Consider the following 18,964-nt stretch of genomic DNA (forward strand, 5'->3'; position numbering starts at 1 on the left):
TTGATCATCCTACCTCTGCCTCCGAAGTGCTGAGATTACAAATATGGGTTGCCACACCTAGCATATTGGAGACGGGAGCCCAGGCTAGCCTTAAATTCTTGATCCTTCTGCCTCTACTTCCCCAGTGCTGGGATTGCAGACATGGGCCACCAGCTCAATATCTCGGTCTCCATTTTCATTGCTCACATTGGTCTCCAAGTTCTCTAGAATCTTCTAAAGAAAATTCAAGCCAGGCAGTGGTGGCACACGCCTTTAATCCCAGCACTCTGGAGGCAGAGGCAGGCAGATCTCTGAGTTCAAGGCCAGCCTGGTTTATATAGTGAGTTCCAACACAACCAGGGCTACACAGAGAAACCCTGTCTCAAAAAAACCAAAATAAAAATAAAAAATAAAAAAGTTTAAAGTCAGGGGTCTACAAGGTGGAGTTGGGGCCAAAAGAAGATCAATCTGTGAGCGCTGGACCAGCCTGCATGCCTGTTCCTCCTTCCACCAGGACGAAGGACCCTCAGTCTATCCATCTGTCAATCCAGTCCTAACGATCCTCAGGATCCACCTCCCTCAGCCCCCTGAGTGCTGGGATTACAGGCTTGCTTGCGCCCCGACACTTCACTAGTTGGATCTGCACCCTGCCGCTAACAGGACTCCCCTGGCTGGTGCTCTGTGTGGAAACTTAAAGGGGGAATCAAAGTAGAGGACAGATCTGCCTTGCTCTGCAGACTGTGGCGACTTCAGAACTAGTCACATCTAAATGACACAAGTTCTGCTTGGATTCATCCAGTTTCATCTCTTGGATTGTAGTCATGAAAGACAGAGTCCACAAGATGTCCCAAAGTGTTTCCAGTCCTGATTATACACCCTCGATCTACCAATGTACCCCTATTGCAGTAAATCCCACAGATCACCTGTCATGGGCTGTCTGCTTCTCTAGGTATACGAGGTGGCTGACATTTAGCTAGCAACTTAAAAACATGCTTATTTTGTTTTAGATTATGTATTGGGGGAGCGGGGCATGTACAGGTGCCCTTAGAGGCCAGAAGAAGGGAGTTACAGGCAGTTGTAAGCTGCCACGTGGGTGCTGGGAACTGAACTCCTGTCCTCCGCAAGAGCAGCATATGGACCTGACTGCAGAGAGCTGTCTCCCCAGCCACTGAGCCAGGAACTTGTTACACGGGAAAGAAACTACGACCTAAGCTAATGCTCCTTAATGAGACACACACGGAGTTCAGCATTTCAATAAAAGGACTGGAGTATGGAAACAGAGCATCAAGGAAATAAAGGTCCTTCAAAATGGTCAGCCCCTGCTCTGATTAAATTGTGCATTTTTAATATAGTTGGTATCAAGTGAAACTTAAAAAAAAACATGTAGGAATTTAAAATAAAATGAAGCCTGCTATTTTTCGGGGTCAGCAGTACCATGGTGAGATGTGTCTCTTAAACAATGACACTTGCTATCTCTGGAGTTCTGTGAATACTTTTGAAGTGTCATATTAAAACCAATCTCGTGGCCTTGAGGCAAAGGGAAGCAATTAGTCGTGGAGTTGTGAATAAATAAAAATCCATTTATACACCCGTCCTTGACATGTGCCTTGTGAATCTTAGAAACTTCATCTAGAGGGAAAAGGAATGCTAAATCATGAATACCGGTCCTGATCACATCGCCATGTGGCTTCCTAAAACAGCTGAGTTCACGCCAATCTTTTGAGTTTGAATTTATATGTATGTATTCACCGGTATTGAACACAAAACAAAGACCCACCAACAGCCACTCAGGTGAGGAGATGTGAGGGGTGCCGGGGGCCACTAGGGCCATGACGAATAGTTTTCAGAGGGTCCTTGGTCCTCAAGTGAGCTTAGCATACTTTCCTCCTCACTCTGCCCTCTTCAAAGACTTGGGAAAGTTCTATTCCTGAAGCTGAGGGCCTTCGCTCTCCAGCCAGCTCCCGGGAGGACTCCAGACAGGGAGGAGGTGCCGTCCTTGCAAAGTTGTTTTCATGTTGTTCTAGGGGTCAGCTTCTTCAACACTGGGGGATTTGGCTGTTTCTAAGCTCCACTACTGTCCAAAGATCGGGGAGGCCAGCCACAGAACCGAGCTGACCATCCAGCTGGGGATCTGGACCTGGTCTGAAGCTAGCCACAAGAGCAGCACTGTTTGAAGCCAAGCTAGCAGCTAGAAGCCCAGGGGCTTCCGGAGCGTGAGAAGCAAATGTGGGCAGCCATGGCCCCCACAGCTCAGATCCCTGACCTACTTCCCGAGCCCCTTTCTGTTCTTGGAGCAGTTTAAAATCCATAAATTAAGGAAATTAACTGATGAGGCCCGCGGCATCTTTGTAAGCTATTTAAATCTATAAATTTACAACATCTTCTGCATATATCAAGTAATTGAACTAACTGCAGGGATGTAACTTTAATGAGAAAATTTCCCCCTTCTCCAGTAGTTTGAGATAATAAGTAAGTAAGTAAGTAAATAAATAAATAAATAAATCCCTCAGGAGGAAAGTTTCCTATTCCCGCGTCAAGTTACAGACGCGTGGTCGGGATGCTTTCTTGGCACTAGAGGTCCCCAGAATCGGGAGACTGGATCCGCTCCCTCCCCCGACATCATCTTTCCACAGTGCTCGGTCTGGCCTCGAGAGCACCCCCAGGAATTTGGCCAGTAGAGGGCGCCCAGGCCCGGCCGGAGCCAGTGAAGGGGACCGGGGCGCCGCTCCCAGCCGGAGCGCACCCGCCTTCCTAACCGAAAGCCTGGCTTTGGCCCGGGTGTCCCGGGAACCAGGCGGGGGCGCAGTATGGGCAAGGCGCACCGGCCACGATCTGTTTCCTAGGAGCCGGGAAATGGTCGAGGAGGAACGGGCGGGGCGCAAGGGAAGGAGGGGAAGGAGGAAGGGGCAGCGGGGAGCAGCTAGGGGCGTCCTGGGCGCAGGCCCCGCGCCGCAGGGACCTTTGGCCGCCGCCGTCTCCATCGCGCCGCGCTCGTTCAGGAAATGGCGCGAGTGGCCCCGGGCGACCGGCCGGGTGCCCCGCGCCCCTCCCCCGCGGTGGTCACCGCGTGTCCGCAGACGTCACGGGCGGCGCTGCTCCCCGGGAGAGGGGTAGCCGGGGCCGAGACCCCGGGAAAGAGGGAGGGAGAGAGGGAGGTAAGCCGCCTGGCAGCCCAGTTTCTCTCCCCTCCCCACACCAAGTCCCGCCCTCAGCCCCGGGGCGCCGCGGCGGCGGCTGCTTCTCTCCTCTTTGTAACCGAGGAGTCGAGAAATGTGAGAAACGTGCCCTGTGTTACTTATTTGGGAGTCGAAAATTTATGCCCAGCTGAAAGCGCCCGGGGAAATATTACATCAGATGAAATGACAATGATTAAAATCAGCCTCTCCCCCGCCCCCTCCCCGAGCCCGGAGGAGGCCCGGGCGCCGCGTGGCCGGACGGCGGGGGGCTGGGGCGCAGAGGGCGCGGGGCCCGGGCGCAGCGCTCCCGGAAGGGTCCTGGCCGAGCCCCCCGGCCCCCAGGCACCGGCCTCCAGGAACCACGGGTGGGGATCGTGAGGTGGAAAGGAAGTGGTAGTGGTGGGGGAACGGTGCATTTTTGTCGCCGAGCGCGGCAGGCGCGGGCGCGCGGAGCTAATTGCGACTCTAATCCTCTGCCCCGAGGCGCAGCTGAGCCCGGAGCCAGGAGTCGCCCGCGCGCGCCTGCTCGCGCTCGCCGCGCCGGGGTAATTTGGAACCGGATCGCTGCCCTTTGCAATCCGGGCTGGGCCGCGGCGAGGCGCACAGGCTACCGGCTGGGTTTGGGGGGCTGTTTTTTTTTTTTCCCCAGCCATCGGGGGAGGCCGCTGGAGATAGAGGGAGGAGAGGTGGTGGGAGCGGCGGGAGGGCAGCCGAAGAGCGGCGCGAAGAGGAGGCGGCGGCGGCCGCGGCGAGGAGGGAGGAGGCGAGGGGAGGGCGGGGAGGGGAGGCCCCGGCGCGGCGCGCCGCGAGGGGCCGCGCGGAGCGGGGGCCGGGGCGGGAGGGGTGGGTGGGGGGAGGGTTGGGGGCGAGAGAGAAAGTAACTCCAGGACGAGACCGGAGCGACCCGCGCGCATCGAGCACTAGGCGACGAGGCTGCGCCGGGCGCCCGACACCGGCGGCTGCGGGGGGCGGGGGCTGCGCCGGAGCCCGATCCGCCGCTCCGGCTCCGAGGTAAGCCCAGCGCGGGCGGCCACCGCTCAGCGCCGCACACCCCTGGTTCCCAAAGTGGCAGCAATGCCGAGAAAGTCACTCGGCCCGGGGCCGGGACCTGGGCTGGGAGTTGGGGTGGGGGGGGCAGGCTGCTTTGTCCCTCTGCTGAGCGCAGGGGCTGGCGGCGTGGGGGCGCCCGGCACAAAGGCCTGGCGCGCACGGGGCGGGGGGTGCCCACGTGGGCTGGTCCTGGCCGCGGGTGGACCCTCCCCACTCTGCCCGGCTCGGATCTTCCTGCCGCGCGGTGTATGCGTCCAGGTCCTCCGCACTCCGGTTCCAGTAGCAGCTGGAGTGACCTGCAGAGCCGGTGACTTTCCTGAGTCTGAAACCGGCTCCATGTAGCTTGGGTTTCGGGTTGGCGCCCAAATGGGAGAAAAGAAAAAAAGTCTCTAACGGGACAGATGTGCGTCCTCTGACGCCCACCCCACGAGTCCCATGCTAAACGCACTGGTGGTGGGGTCCCAAGACCGGACCTCGGCCTCCATCTCTCCGCTGCCCACACGCACCCCTTGACCTGGATGCGGACACCCTCATTCTCCCACTCCGCGCCACTGTAGCGCCTCTCTGCCCTCTAGAAACCCCGGACTGCAGGAAGATAAAACCTTCAAGTTTTCACTCCGTGTCTCAAATGTGCATGAAGGAATTTAACTGCACGAGTGAATAACAGCATTAGTTTCAATTAATTTTTTTAAATCCCGGCAACAATAAACTTTGAGAACAAAAGCGCTTTTACGTCCTTAATTAGGCAAGCTTCCCATCTGTGGTCTTGAAGTGTCTGCCTCTTGATTTAACTTTGTCCCCGCCCCCACGGTACTCCCACCCCTTCCTCGCTGGGCCCTTAGGGTACCTTGGCCACCCCGCCCCGCGGGGCCGGAGGTTCGGCCCAGCCGGCTCCTGTAGCCCCGAAGTTCACACGGGCCGCCGGGCTCTGCGGCGGGGCTGTCGCGCACCAGGTGGCCCGCCGCGTTCCTCCCAGTCCACCCTCTGGACAGCCCTGCAGGCCCCTGGCACTGTCGCTCCGGGCAGGCGCCCAGGGCGGAGAGCTGAAGGGAACTCAGAGGCGCCTTCTGTTTACCTTTTATGGTTAAAATAACAGCTTAGCAAAGAAGCGACTTCACGAAGAAGCGATTTAGTGAAATCGTCTCAAGCTGCCGCAGCTCAGCCAGTTTAATCACCCCCAGAGAGCTGAACAACTGCGAGCACAATGGGACACAAAATCATTTTGTGTGTAAATGAGCGTGGCATTCTGCTCACTTCCCTCTGCTCAGGCGGGCGGGGCTCGGCTGCGGGTGGGCGCGGGACCAGGGTCTCCCACCCAGCTTGGAGAAGCGGGTCAATGCTGGGCCAGTTTGCAAACCGCCGAGGTCCCTGCAACAGGCGGCTTGGCCAAGCCTCCGCCGCGTCTGGGTCGTGGTGTTTGGTGCAGTGAACTTGTGTCTCCTATCAAATTCACTTCTGTGCTTGTGATCTCAGCAGTGGTCTCGGGAGAAGGGTCGTGGTCCACCGCAGATGCGTTTGTCGGAGGCAGCAGTGGAGATTCGGGTCAAGGCGTAAGGCCTGGGGCTTCCAATGGTGAGTTTCTGGTTTGTGCTGTGGGAAACAGCTTGGGAGATTGGGTGCTTGATGCTACTTGTCACTTAGGAGTTGGGCCCTGGTAGTGGGGAAAACATGGTGCTTTGGTGGAATTTGGGTGGGAATTCCTTCTAGTTCTATTGACCCTTAGTGCATCTTCCCTCATCCCCACTCCCTCCCAGGGCTGGATAAGCCATCGGGTCTGTTTTGGTTTCTCATAAGCTTCCTTGAGATAAGTGACCTGGAATGCCCAAAACAGGGGACTGCACAGCCACCCACCCCCATGGGGACAGAACACCCTCCCTTCACCCCAAACAGTTTAGGTCAGAGAACTTCCCAGGGCACTGGGGGTAGAGAACAAATCGTAGGAGGGGAGGAGCCTTTCTTACATTTGAGGGTTTGAGTCCAATGTTTTATCATTGGATGCCGAATTTTAAGGTATAGAGCCAGAAGAGAGGGTCTAATAGAAAACCCAGGATACCATGTAGTTGGCCTGTAAGAGTTAAGTATATGTCAGAGACGTCTAGATTATGTTTGTGGAAACCCCCTCCCGTGTTTGTGTGTGTGTGTGTGTGTGTGTGTGTGTGTGTGTGTGTGTCCCCGTGTCCCTGTCTCCCTTTGAGACCGCCCAAGCCAGTGGAAGTGGTAGCTAGAAGCCAGAACCCTGCGCTTTTCCACCCTCTGCGAGGGTCCCATAAAAAGCCCCTGGGGGAGCTTCTGGGGACTGAGGCACAGTTTTATTTCAGGTGTCTGTGGCACATAGGAAAGTCTCTGAGTAGCTCTGGGGAGGAGGGGAGAAAGCCCATTTGCTGATTGCTGTCTGGCCTGCTCTGAATGCCTCAAGGGCCCGTGATCCTGAGGGGGTCTGGAATACATTAGGCTCAGGCTGCACCGTTCCAGGGGTCTGGGGAGAAGCAGGGAGGTGCAGAGTAGGCAAACAAAGACAGGTTCTGTCTGCTTTGGGAGCTCTAGGTGATTGGTGGCTTCCCCAGTGACTCGTCCACATCTCTGTGCCCAGGCTTCTTACCAAAGAGGTGTCCTATCCAAACTGCATCTTAACTGGGTGGTAAGAGGTCCTGGGCTCCCCAGTCAGCTGAGGGGAGCTGCACTCCCCCAAGGTTCTCTCCACTGATGCAAGAGGAGACACGCTTGATAACACGGCTCTAACTCAAAATACCAAAGAAATCAGATTTGTTCTGAAACATTGCAGGGCAATAATGGCGAGCATATGTTTTAGGCTGTCATTAGCCAAATTAGCAGACATGGAGCTGCCTAGAAAACGTGTGTGAGTGTGAGTGTGTGTGTGTGTGTGTGTGAGTGTGTGTGTGTGTGTGTGTGTGTGTGAGAGAGAGAGAGAGAGAGAGAGAGAGAGAGAGAGAGAGAGAGAGAGAGAGAGGCAGAGAGAGAGAGAGGCTAGAGCCTGGAGGTCTGCTTTGGGGTATAGAGTGTTGGGAGGGCTTCCTGGGGTATATGGGATCCCAGATAGCATCTTTGTGAAAAATCAGTGACCCCAGGGAAGATCCAGTGCCCATGGCTCCTGAAGGATAAGCCCCCTGTCACTGCTTCCCACAGATACTCTGGGCAGGGATGGAAGCCTAGATGCCTCACCGCAAGGAGCGGCCGAGCGGGTCCTCGCTTAACGCACACGGCAGCAGCGGCAGCGGCGGCGCCACCACGGCGGTGAGCTTGCAGGGTGGGCTGGGTCAGCCCCTCGGCCCTCTGCTCTTTTCTAGGGAACCTGCTCACTAGCTGCCCGTCTTCTGGGACCCAGCACTTAGGAGATAGATATCGACTGACTGTACGATTATGTATTTTTTTTTTAAACGAAAATGCTCTTAATTTGATGTGAAATTTACTACATGTATAAAGCTTGGCGCCTTAGGTGCTGAGGAAGTCACTAATTTAGAGGTGTCTCGTTACTGAGACAAACTTGCAAAAAACCCCTGAATCCCAATTCACAAATTGGTGATTCGTTTGTCAGGGGATATTTCACATCTAACACATAAGCCCGCGACCTTTAATTAGAATTTTGCAGTTTGTTTTATGCCCCTGGAGGCTGACACCTTGAAAAAAATTTTTTTTCTTGATTTCTTATTGCTAATAAGCATCCTTCTCCCCACCCCCCCACCCCCAGTACTTTGAAGAAAATGATGCAAATACACTTAATTACAGTGGTGGCCGTAATTTGTCAGCTGAATATGTGATCAGGCACAAGCAGCAGTGATCTGATTAAATCTGTGATCACATTCGAAATAAAGGGAGGTTTAGCAACCCTTGTTTTTCCATTTATTTCTATCTCTAGGAGGGAGGAAATATGTCCCGGCTGTCACTTACCCGGTCGCCCGTGTCTCCCCTGGCTGCCCAGGGGATCCCACTGCCAGCTCAGCTCACCAAAGCCAACGCACCTGTGCACATCGATGTGGGCGGTCACATGTATACCAGCAGCTTGGCCACACTCACCAAGTACCCCGACTCCAGGTAAGAGCTCCACTGCCAGGGTCAGGCCTGTGGTGCAGACCCCGGGCATTCACAGCGTACTGCACCCAGGCCAGTCGCTCCTCCTGATGATGATGCTCCTGATGGTTTGAGAGATGCCTTGTTTGTTGGAGGCCACATCTGACTGGGGCCTTTGACCCTGCACTAGTAGCCTTTGTGGTATAACATGGAGTTCCTGACCTTAAAGGGCCAGTCCCACATGAGCCTGGCCAGCAGCTGGCTGGTGAGTCTCACAGAGTGACACTCAGGAGTCAGGTGTGGGTGGACATGTTTCCCATGGGAAAAGGCACGGAGTGCCAGCTGCGGTTATACCCTCCTTTGTTTAGGTGGTCACAGTTTGACCCTGAGTGCTAGGAACAATCTTTCCTTTTGGAGCTGGAGGGTGTAGCAATGAGTTAGAAACTGCAGGACAGTCGGGGGTATTTTTTGTTTTGTTTTGTTTTTTTGTTTTTCGAGACAGGGTTTCTCTGCGTAGCTTTGCGCCTTTCCTGGATCTCACTTGGTAGCCCAGGCTGGCCTCGAACTCACAGAGATCCGCCTGGCTCTGCCTCCCGAGTGCTGGGATTAAAGGCGTGCGCCACCACCGCCCGGCCAGTCGGGGGGTATTTTTGACAGTGGCTGAGCATGAGTTCAACACCTTGTAATGTATGGAACTATCTGTGACCAAGGACCCTGACTGGGGACTTTCAGACCCCTCCCTGGAGGGACAGACCCTTAGCAGCATGATGCTGAGTGCCGCCAACTTGCTTGCTCTTACTTCTCGTGGATTTACTTCCCAAGGACACACCTGGGCCTGGCAGCTGGTGGCAAGACTAGTGTGTGTGGGGGGGCCTGTGTCTCTGAGCATCTCCTACAGGTGACACTGTGCAGCTTGCTGGGCCCACACTGCTTGCTCCCGGCAGAGCAGCAAGCACCATCGGCCAGTGGGAGGGCAGCCTGTCAGGCATCACCACTCTTTTATACATTTAAAATAAGAAGAGAATTAATTAATCCCCTAGACACTGAGGGCTCATCACCAGGGTGGATGCTCAGAGCTGAGAGGGTTTCAGTGCACAGAGACAGAACCCTCGTCGTTACAGGACTGCCCCTGGAGAAGGGGATGCAGGAAGTAGATTTTGTGTCTGGTCCAGACAGTGGCAACACAGACTAGGCATGAGGTCTTTATGAACTTGGAGCTTGGGCAGGGCAGGGGCCGTGAGGCTGTATAGTACGTTGGCCACGTGCCTGTTTGCAGAGCCCTGTCGAGACTCCGAGATGAATTCCGTTCATCTCGGTTCTGCCTTCTGCGGTATTCCTCAGTTGTGTGAGATACATCAACCCTTAATCTACTGATGGTGTTTGTGAGTGAGATTCGTAAAAATCTTTGCCCACAAAGACTCTTGGAAGGATGTTTTCTGAAATCCGACGTTGGCCTTCCTGCAGCCATCTCTCCCCAGGCCTGGTGGGCAGGGAGAGATCTCCCTTCACTTTTGTCTCCAGTGGCTTGTGGGGACTGAGGAGCATTTCCCCATCCCTGTCCCAGGGTGTCGCTTGCCAAGCTTATCGACTTGCTGTGCAGGGAGGCGTGTGTTCTCTCTGAGGAGCTGAGGACTTGGACCTGTGATGTGGCCTGTGGGACCCTCCACTGCCTGGGTATGCCCAGAGGGGATACTTTACCAGAGCTGAGCTCAGGGTGCATCTGTCCTTCTGCCTAGATAATCCTGGTTCAACAGAGCTGTTCTCTAGGCCTGACATTGAGGCCTAGAGCAAAGACTAACGTGACCTATGAGACAGTAAAGGCAGTGGGTCACGGAGAGCTACAGAGCTAGTGTGTGTGGAAGATGCCCCTTAGGTCCCCTCGTCTTTAAAAAGTGGATTATTGCAGTCCTGGAAGAGACAATTGGGCAGGTGGAGACGGAGAATTGGCGATTGCTGAGGTCGCCCTTGGAGGCAGCTCCAGATGCCAACAGTGTGTCCCGTCCCGTCCCCCCCCCCCAGCACCGCAAGAGTTGGGGATCCTGGCCTCCTGACTCTGAGCTCATGGCATTGCACCCCGCTCGGCTGTTGGTTGATCTGGAGCCTGTGGGCATGGTGCTGGATGCCTCCTCTGGTTCAGCCTGAGCACATGGGCTGAGGTTGAGTGGTCTGGTGGTCTGCCTCTCCCCGTGCCCTACCCACTGGGTGTCACTTAGCGGCTGCTGACACAGGAGCAGCACGTGAGGGTGGCCGGGAGCTTTGGAACTAATACCATTGCGCACTAACCCCTCCAGGCCGCCAGAGTGGGCACTTTAAAAGGACAGCTAAGAGGAAGATGATGGCGCCTTTATAATCAGGGCACGTGGCTGGATAGTGCAGGTCCCAGCCACCAAAGTGAGTGCACCAGCTTATTTCACAGAGGACCTGCGAAGTCGCACCCTCAGAGACCTGGTATAGGGATGCTTCCCACAGGGACATGGAGCCACCGACAGAACTCAGGAGGTCACATGGGAGCTTGCTCATGAGGCCCTGTGAAGTGATAGGTGTTTCCTGGTGGTCACTGTGCCCCACATCCACTGTAAGGCTTGGCTGCTAGGGCCATGAAGGGCCTCTGTCTTAAGAGGAGCTATCCTGCGCCCATTAGTCCCAGAACAGACACTGAACCATGGAAAGATCTAGAACCTGCTTGTCTTGGCTCAGTAGACAGCCTAGAACCCTGCCAGCCTTGGACTGTGGGTGGACTGGGAATCCTCTAGACCAACAGGACACTCCGGAGGCTCCGCCAACTCCGACGTCAGAGCAGCTTGGAACCCAGCCAGACCCAGCATTTTGCTTGCTACACAGAACATTTGAGCTCAGCCTGGGGAGGGTGGAAAGAGTTCCCAGGAAGGCTGAGGTGTGGAATTTGCTGGCTCACCTGTGCACATGCCTCTGCACTCTTCCTTGCTGGAGCCTGGTGGGGACCCTCAGCTATCTGCCCTAGCACTGGATATCATGACTTAGTCACGTCTATATCCAGGAGTTTTGGGTGCCCCCCTCCCCATCCCTACCCCACAGCTAAATGTTCAAGTTTTGCAGGGCCAGGTCTCAAATGAGCTATGGAACTCACAGGGGTGTCCAGCGGGGTCACCAGGCACTGGAATCCTGAATCACTGACTCGTCAGGGTGGCCTGCATTCAGGGGAGCTAGTGTCAAGAGCCTCATGTCCCCCCTCCAGAGAGAGAGAGAGAGCCAGGCACAGCCGCCTGGGTGTGGGCCCTCGCCTCTGCCCTTCCCTGTATCCTGGGGAGGACATTGTCACCAGCAGCCTCTGGAACCCTAAGGAGTTATATTTGCCAGTCATAGCTCTGGTTCTTCAGGCTCAGGCCTCCACACCTCTAACCCACAGGTTCTGGCCTGCTCACTCCCACCTGCCAGGCAGCCTTGCCCTTTATACTGCCCGCCTGGGCCAGGCTGGGCTGGGTCCCGTCCCCAGGATGAGAACAAGTGATTACATGGCCCCCAGAACTTAGGGCTATGTGGATTGGGGATACCTAAGAAGGGCATGGGGGCTCTGAGCTCTCAGCTCTGGCAGCAGGCGTGCTCTGGGTACACACGGCTGTGGCTGGGAGTGGCTGACTTGGACTAAGCAGGGAGTGGGTGGCAGGAGCGACAGGACAGAGAGGATTCTTGGAAGGGGCAGGGTGGTTGGTGCAGGTGTGAAGCGGCTAGGGCCCCAGCTTGTGCAGGCCAAGTCAAGAAGTCCCCCTAATCCCTAATTCCCTGTTCTCCAAGGCTTTTTTTTGAGACAGGGTTTCTCTGTGTAGCCTTGGCTGTCCTGGAACTCACTCTGTAGACCAGGCTGGCCTTGAACTCAGAGAGATCCGCTTGCCTCTGCCTCCCGAGGGCTGGGATTAAAGGTGTGTGCCACCACCGCCCAGCCTCCAAGACTTTCTTAGGAACAACTCTCCCAGGATCAAAGTCAACCAGCTGCTGAAGGACACTGCCCACCTCCCTTCTGCTCCCAAGAGTGCTTAGCTGACCCAACCCACTTTGGGGCTTCTGATTGTCCAGCTTAGCTTTTGAGATCTGCAGAGCAGTTAGTTAGCCAGACCAGACTCTGCCACTGTGTGCATTAGGGAGGTACTAGCTGGGGCTTCAGGGGATCCCCCAAGTCCTCCCACAGGCCCTGTGTCTGAGGTACTCTCCTAGGCACCTCTCTTCCTTCCCAATCCCAGCCTCTCACCAGATGGCACGTGCTGTGATGTATATGGATAGAGCCTAGACCGCATGCTCACGCGCTTTGGGGGTAGTCCACATGCAGACACACACTCCCTCTTGTCCATGGCTCTTGATGTGAGCAGTTATGGGGCACTTGAGACTTCGTATCTCTGAGTCACTTGTGTTAGCTGGTGAGTGTCATGCCTGAGACTGTGATCCTGTGCCTGTTGTCTGAGTGTGCTGTTATCTGATGTTGGTTGGTGTGGCTTGGGTGTGTGTCCCCAGAGACTTGACTGGTTGACAGACATTTAGCAGGTGTGTGGCTGGGAGCTGGAGTGCCGGGTGGTCAACACATGTTTTCTGGGCACATCTTTCTGTCGTGTGTGTGTGTGTGTGTGTGTGTGTGTGTGTGTGTGTGTGTGTGTTCAGCTCAGACCAGCTGGTTTATGTGGCTGTCTGTGTCTTGCTGTGGTTGTCTAGGTTGCCTGTAATCTGTGTCAGTGGGCCATCAGACAGAGCTGGGTTTGTCCCTTAGCTGCCTATAGCTCGTGAATGTGGCTGGAGTGTGTGACATGGCTGCCCTAGTGTTTGTGTGGAGGTATCTGTCAGCCTCACGTGTATGTGCTGACAGTTGTCAGGATTGGCAAGGTCTCTAAGGGTGAGCTCTTGCTGCTCCAGCTGAGTGAGCTCTGAGGGCTGGGGGGTGGGGCAGGTGATCTCAGCCCTCCCCTCCCCATATCCCATCTTGCCCGTCTCTCCCAGAATAAGCCGCCTCTTCAACGGCACGGAGCCCATTGTCCTAGACAGTCTCAAGCAACATTATTTCATCGACCGGGATGGGGAGATTTTCCGCTACATCCTGAGTTTCCTGCGGACGTCAAAACTGCTGCTTCCAGATGACTTCAAGGTAAGTCCGCAGCCGGCGGCACCCTTGCCCTGCCTGTGTCGTGGCATTACACAGGGGACGCTGTGACTTAATAAATGGACCCACAGTTGTCATGGCAACCACAAAAAGTTAACCGATGAAGCCGAGGGCTAAATCAGTTTTTCTAAACTCATTTTGCTTTCTCACATCTTCAGCGTATTTATCAGGGTGTAACAACAATTAAGCTTTGGCACTTACCCCAGGTTAGTTAGCTGTGTTTAAGGACCTGCTGTGCATTGGGATAAAGGAGTTAGAGGTCCGTGCGTCTGTTCCTTGTTGGCAATTTGGAATGGAGAAAACCCCTAAGAGCCAGGTGGTCACCCTTTAAACAGACATTACTCCCAGGACTCGGGATGAGCTGTGTTAGGTGGCTGATCTGGTTCCCGTGGTCCTGCCTCAGTGCTGAGCCCCTCTGAAGTCCTGGGAATCATGGAGGAAGGAAACTCAGGCCTGGCTGTTGCTGGCAAATGTCTCAGTCTCTGAGCTTCCTTGCTTTGGGGCTTCCTGCGGAGACCACTGTACCAGCAGCCCCGGGGCCCTGTCTCATCCAGCCTGCTTACTCAATGGCAGCGACTGAATTTGATCTGAAAATAGAGCTACACCGAAGGAAGAAAATGGTGGAGAAAATAGAGGATGAGTCTCAAATACGTGGGGCCAGTGCTTCAGAAGTGGTGCGTGCCTGGTGTGGTGGATCCCACCAGGCACACACTTCATTCCAGGCCTTCCAAGACAGAGGCAGGGGGATTGCTGAAAGTTCTAGGCTAGCTTGGCCTACAGAGTAAGACACTATCTTAAAAAAGTCAGCAGGAGTGAACACGCACGCCTTTAACCTCAGCACTCGGGAGGTAAAGGCTGGCTAGTCTTTGAGTTCCAGGCCAGCCAGGGATTCATAGTGAGACCACATCTCAAAACAAATAAACAAAATAGAGCACTAGTCAAATGATGGGGAAACCTGGCCCGGATGGGTTGGAAGGAAAGTGTTGAGCTAGGTGGTGAAGGATGAGAGTAGGAAGAGAGGTGTGAGGACCCTGGTGAGGGTCTGGGATGGCACTGGAGACAAGATCGGGGGCTTTGTGCACCCGGAAGGGGAGGCTGCCGGTGATGCCTGGCTCTCGGTGGGCGGCTCCGCACTTGGCACAGCTGAGAATTGAGAAGAATGACCAGGTTTGCAAACTGGGAGGGACCACACCAGCCTTGGTGTAGAGATGCAGGGAACAGGCTCGTTACTAGCTAGGCCACTGGGTTTCTGGGTTTGCTGGGAGTCGGGGAGAGTGCCATTGAGGAAGAGGGTGCAGTCTGTGAGTGTGGGGTATTGTGTCAGGAGGTGCCAGAGGGTGTGCCCAGCTCACACCTGCAGCCCTGAGTCAGTGAGTGAAAGTCTATGCATGGAACATTCTAGGCTTGGGGAAAGAGTTGGCATAAAGGTGTCAGATAAAACTCTAGAAGCTGGTGAGAGCTGGGAGAACAGAGACCTGGGGTAGAGCCCCAAGGAGTCTTTTATGGAAAGCAGGCAGGGTCACAGCTCACGGTGGGCCCAGATGATGGGATTCTAGGCCTTTGGAGCCTTCGGGGCGGGCTGTGCTGAGGGCTGACCTCCCTTGCTTTCCCCTGGTTCCCTCAGGCACCACCTATGATCTGAGCCCCACTGAGTGGCGTGAGTCATGGGAAGAGGCCACCCGAGAATTGGTGACCACAGGGCTAGTGGCAGGGTCTGAGGTGACAGTTCTTGTGAGTGGGCTGCTTGGTGAACACCTTGTCCCGGGACCTTGCTTCCCAGGGACCTTGTCATATTCTCTACCTGCTTGGGCAGGGACAGGCACTCACCCGATCTTTGTCCTTTCATCTCACTCTGCCTCTCAGGGCCCAGTGCTTATATTCATTGTAAAGAGGGGAAGCTGGCTGGGGGAAGGTCAGTATCAGGTTCATAGGCCTTGTGGCTGATAGGTGACCAGGCTGAAATGCATTCCATGAAGGTCTGCGTGGGAGCTGGGCAAGGGCACAATGCCCTAGGTCCAGGGTGGATTTCCAGGAAGGCAGCACATACCCAGACCCCACCCTCTTTCCTTTCCTTTCCTCCCTCCCTTTCCCCTTCCTTCCTTTTTTTTTTTTTTTTTTTTGGTTTTTCAAGACAGGGTTTCTCTGTGTAGTTTGGAGCCTGTTCTAGAACTCGCTCTGTAGACCAGGCTGGCCTTGAACTCACAGAGATCCTCTTACCTCTGCCTCCCGAGTGCTGGGATTAAAGGTGTGCGCACCAGCAGCAGCTTCCCGCTCTTTCTGTGCCACTTCTGTTTGTCATCCAGTTGAAGGTCCGGGAGGGGAGTCTCACCAGGTGCGCCCCGGTCTGCTCTTAGAGTCTTGGTGTTTGGGGCATTGGAGTCTTTGTTCATCTCTACAGTGGAAATGACGGCCATCCTAGTCCACACTGTGACCTGGGAGTTAAGATGTCTGTGAAGAGGGACAGGAGCCCCACTGGGGGCAGGATGAGCCAGCCAGACGGCACGGCCTCCTGCTTCCCTGACGCTGTGTGCTTGTCCACAGGACTTCAACCTGCTCTATGAGGAGGCCCGCTACTACCAGCTGCAGCCCATGGTTCGTGAGCTGGAGCGCTGGCAGCAGGAACAAGAGCAGCGACGCCGGAGCCGGGCCTGTGACTGCCTAGTGGTCCGAGTCACCCCCGACCTGGGCGAACGCATCGCCCTCAGCGGCGAGAAGGCCCTCATCGAGGAGGTCTTCCCCGAGACCGGGGATGTCATGTGCAATTCTGTCAACGCTGGCTGGAACCAGGACCCCACGCACGTCATCCGTTTCCCACTCAATGGCTACTGTCGACTCAACTCTGTGCAGGTGAGGGCCGTGGGTGCCTCCCCCAGGGGCCCCAGGACGCAGAGAGAGATGGAGGGAGACACGGTCCCAGAATGGAATGGACGAACCCCCCGTACAGAAAAGGCAACAATGTGCCGATGCATAATTTATGCCTTGCTCATAATTAAATGATGGTGCCTGGGGGATGGACTTAAAAAAATTGATCTGTACTTTTCTTTTTCCCCTAAAAGGATGTTCTATAAAAAAAAAGAAAAGAAAAAAAGGCCCAGAGTATTTTCAACGGAACATGCTTCATTTAACATGCAGAGGCTGACTTTGGATTCAAATTAAACCCAGGCACCAGGAAAGGCAGGGAGCCTTCCCATGAGGCTGGCCCTGGGGCCACTGGCAGGCAGCAGCTGCCTCAAGCGCTTCTTTCTTTTGAGACAGACTCTTCTGTGTAACCCAGGCCTGGTGCACACCTCAGCCCCTCCTGCCTCAGCTCCCTGTTTCTGAGAGCTTTTTCCTGACTCACAGACACATAGATTTGGGGGTTAGGACAGAAAGGACCCTTTGGGGAAAGCCCCTCACTTCCTGCAGGCTCTGAGTAAGAGGTTGCTACTTGCTGGACACAGATGTAAGACCAGCCCCCACCTTCCCAGAGACATAAACCCAGGAGGCCGTGTAGGCCTACAGAGACTCTCACCCCGAAAGGACTCCCCCTCTTTCCCTCCACCTAGAACTCTTTGAGCTGATGAGCCCTCAGGCCTCAAACCATCTGGGACTCAGCTCCAGGAAGCAGGTGGCTACCCTGAGGCTAGGGGGCGGGGGCTTTCCATTATTGGAGCAGGAGATCGAGAGAAGGGGTGCCTGGGGCCGTGTGTGTGTGGAGATGGGGTAGGGCACACTCTAGATAACAGGGAAGGGACCCAAAAGCCCCCTTTGCTCCCCTAGTTCCTGGCTATACACCCCTAAGAGTTGGAAGGAGTAGCCTGGGTGGCATAGCACAGCCACCCTGGTTGGATAAGTTGAGGGCCCCCCGGACCTGACTGCACCTGCCCTCCGTAGGGCAGGACCCAACTGGTGATGTCAGTGAGAGACACCGAGACCCACAGACGGTAGCTTGTTTGCCTGGCACCCACCTGCCCGCGTGGCCAAGCAAACTCCAGCAGCCGGCACTGCTGACCCCCTTTTCTTCCCCTGCAGGTCCTGGAAAGGCTGTTCCAGAGGGGGTTCAGCGTGGCTGCATCCTGCGGGGGTGGTGTGGACTCCTCCCAGTTCAGCGAGTATGTGCTTTGCCGGGAGGAGCGGCGACCGCAGCCCACCCCAACTGCCGTCCGGATAAAACAAGAACCCCTGGACTAGGCCCTGCCTCAGGGCCCACCTGAGACCCCCTCAGTCCTGGGGCCACCCCAGAGACCTGGAAATAGTGCTGAGGAGTCCTGCCTCTTTGTGCTTCACCCTGGGCACAAGACTGAGGGTGGGAATGGCAGCCGATTGAGGGGTACCAGAGGCATCCCCATGGGAGGACTGTTGATGTGACCCAGAGATGCTGTGGTGCAACCATGCTGCCAGCCTCCAGCCCTTCTGCTCCTCAGTCTGGAACAGCGTCCTCTGCTGGCTCACTTCAGAGCAGCTGTTTATTCTTCTCCACGCTTGGTGGACGTCGCAGGCCTCCTCTCGTTGGAGATGGCTTATTTTTCTACAGTATTTAAGACACAGCTGTTGCTGCACAGGTCGGTAAGGCCAACAAGGACCGCCGCCGCCGCCGCTGTTTTTACCTGGTGCTCAGTTCTCAGTCCAACGTTCAGCAAGCCTTGCAAAGGATGGGCTGCCAGCATTCAGGCCCAGGTGCCTGCTGAGCTGGGGCTGTGGGGACAGATGTGACAGTGGGGTGCTGCCAGAGATGGAGCGGGCCCCAGGGGCAGGGCAGCTGGGAGGAGGAGGGCTGTGGGGGCAAAGTGACTGTGACTTTCATCTGAGACACTCTGCTGCCCCCTGCCTCCCAGGCTGTACTTGGTGCACACCTGACCTGCTAATGCCCAGGAGCTTCCAATCCCAACTGACTGTGCTCACATCTGGGTTCTTGGAGAAGTCTCCACCCATCCAGTCAGCATGGGGCCACAGCTTATCTCAGGAATGGACCCTTCTACCAAGGGACCCATCTGTCACCATCAATCTCTGGGTCCCCAGCTCAGGGAGCCACCCTCTGCCCCAGCTCCAGTTTTCCCACACTCATCTGCACATCAAGTTTTGATTAAATGTACTAAACTAGCCTGTCAGTAAGGTACAGACCCAAGCTTACCCAGTGCTCTTAGCCCCACATTCCAACAAGGACTGGCCCTGAGAGGTCCTCACAGACCTGTCTCCCAGACGACAGGCCCAAAAGATGGACACCCTGGCCTTGTCACATCTCCCCTAGCTCCTCCCAAGTGGAGGGACTGCAGAGAACTGATGGATGGGGTGCCCTGGCCGGCTCCCCGTTTGTGTATAATGCCTGTAGACTTGTATATGACTCCTTTAATATTGTAAAGATGCTGATGTACAATTGTTTTGTGTTTGTGTAAACACATTGCGTTCGTGGTTCGTGCCATAAAGAACGCTACAAAGCAAAAGACTGAGGCTCTGTCCTGAGTAAAAGTTGCAGGTTCCCACACATGACTGGGCGGGGGAGGGGGGGGTGTTCCTTCCCAGGTTCAAATTGAGGAAGGAGCAGCCGTCGGTGGGAGGTGCATGGTCACATCCTTGCTGTTGCTTGTTGCATTAGGGTGTTTTAGTTACTTATGGGTCCCCCTGGGCCACACAGATT

General features: G+C 55.4%; 1 protein-coding gene across 4 annotated transcripts; it reads left to right on the top strand.

The window, feature by feature from the left end:
- Positions 1-4,029: 4,029 nt before the first annotated feature.
- Kctd15 (potassium channel tetramerization domain containing 15) lies at positions 4,030-18,703 on the top strand. 4 transcript variants are annotated; one of them, XM_028877784.2, is made up of 7 exons: positions 4,030-4,166; positions 5,679-5,777; positions 7,350-7,457; positions 8,080-8,255; positions 13,191-13,335; positions 15,892-16,197; positions 17,362-18,703. In XM_028877784.2, the coding sequence occupies exons 3-7, from the start codon at positions 7,377-7,379 to the stop codon at positions 17,518-17,520; spliced, it is 867 nt and encodes a 288-aa protein (XP_028733617.1). In that variant the 5' UTR covers positions 4,030-4,166; positions 5,679-5,777; positions 7,350-7,376; the 3' UTR covers positions 17,521-18,703. The 4 variants fall into 4 exon arrangements, with proteins under 4 accessions (XP_028733617.1, XP_028733616.1, XP_028733618.1 ...); XM_028877783.2 differs by having other exon boundaries at positions 5,682-5,777; XM_028877785.2 differs by lacking the exon at positions 4,030-4,166 and adding an exon at positions 5,109-5,429.
- The last annotated feature ends 261 nt before the right edge of the window (positions 18,704-18,964 follow it).

Source organism: Peromyscus leucopus, chromosome 1 (genome assembly GCF_004664715.2).
Source record: "Peromyscus leucopus breed LL Stock chromosome 1, UCI_PerLeu_2.1, whole genome shotgun sequence".
In the NCBI taxonomy this organism is placed as follows: domain Eukaryota; kingdom Metazoa; phylum Chordata; class Mammalia; order Rodentia; family Cricetidae; genus Peromyscus; species Peromyscus leucopus.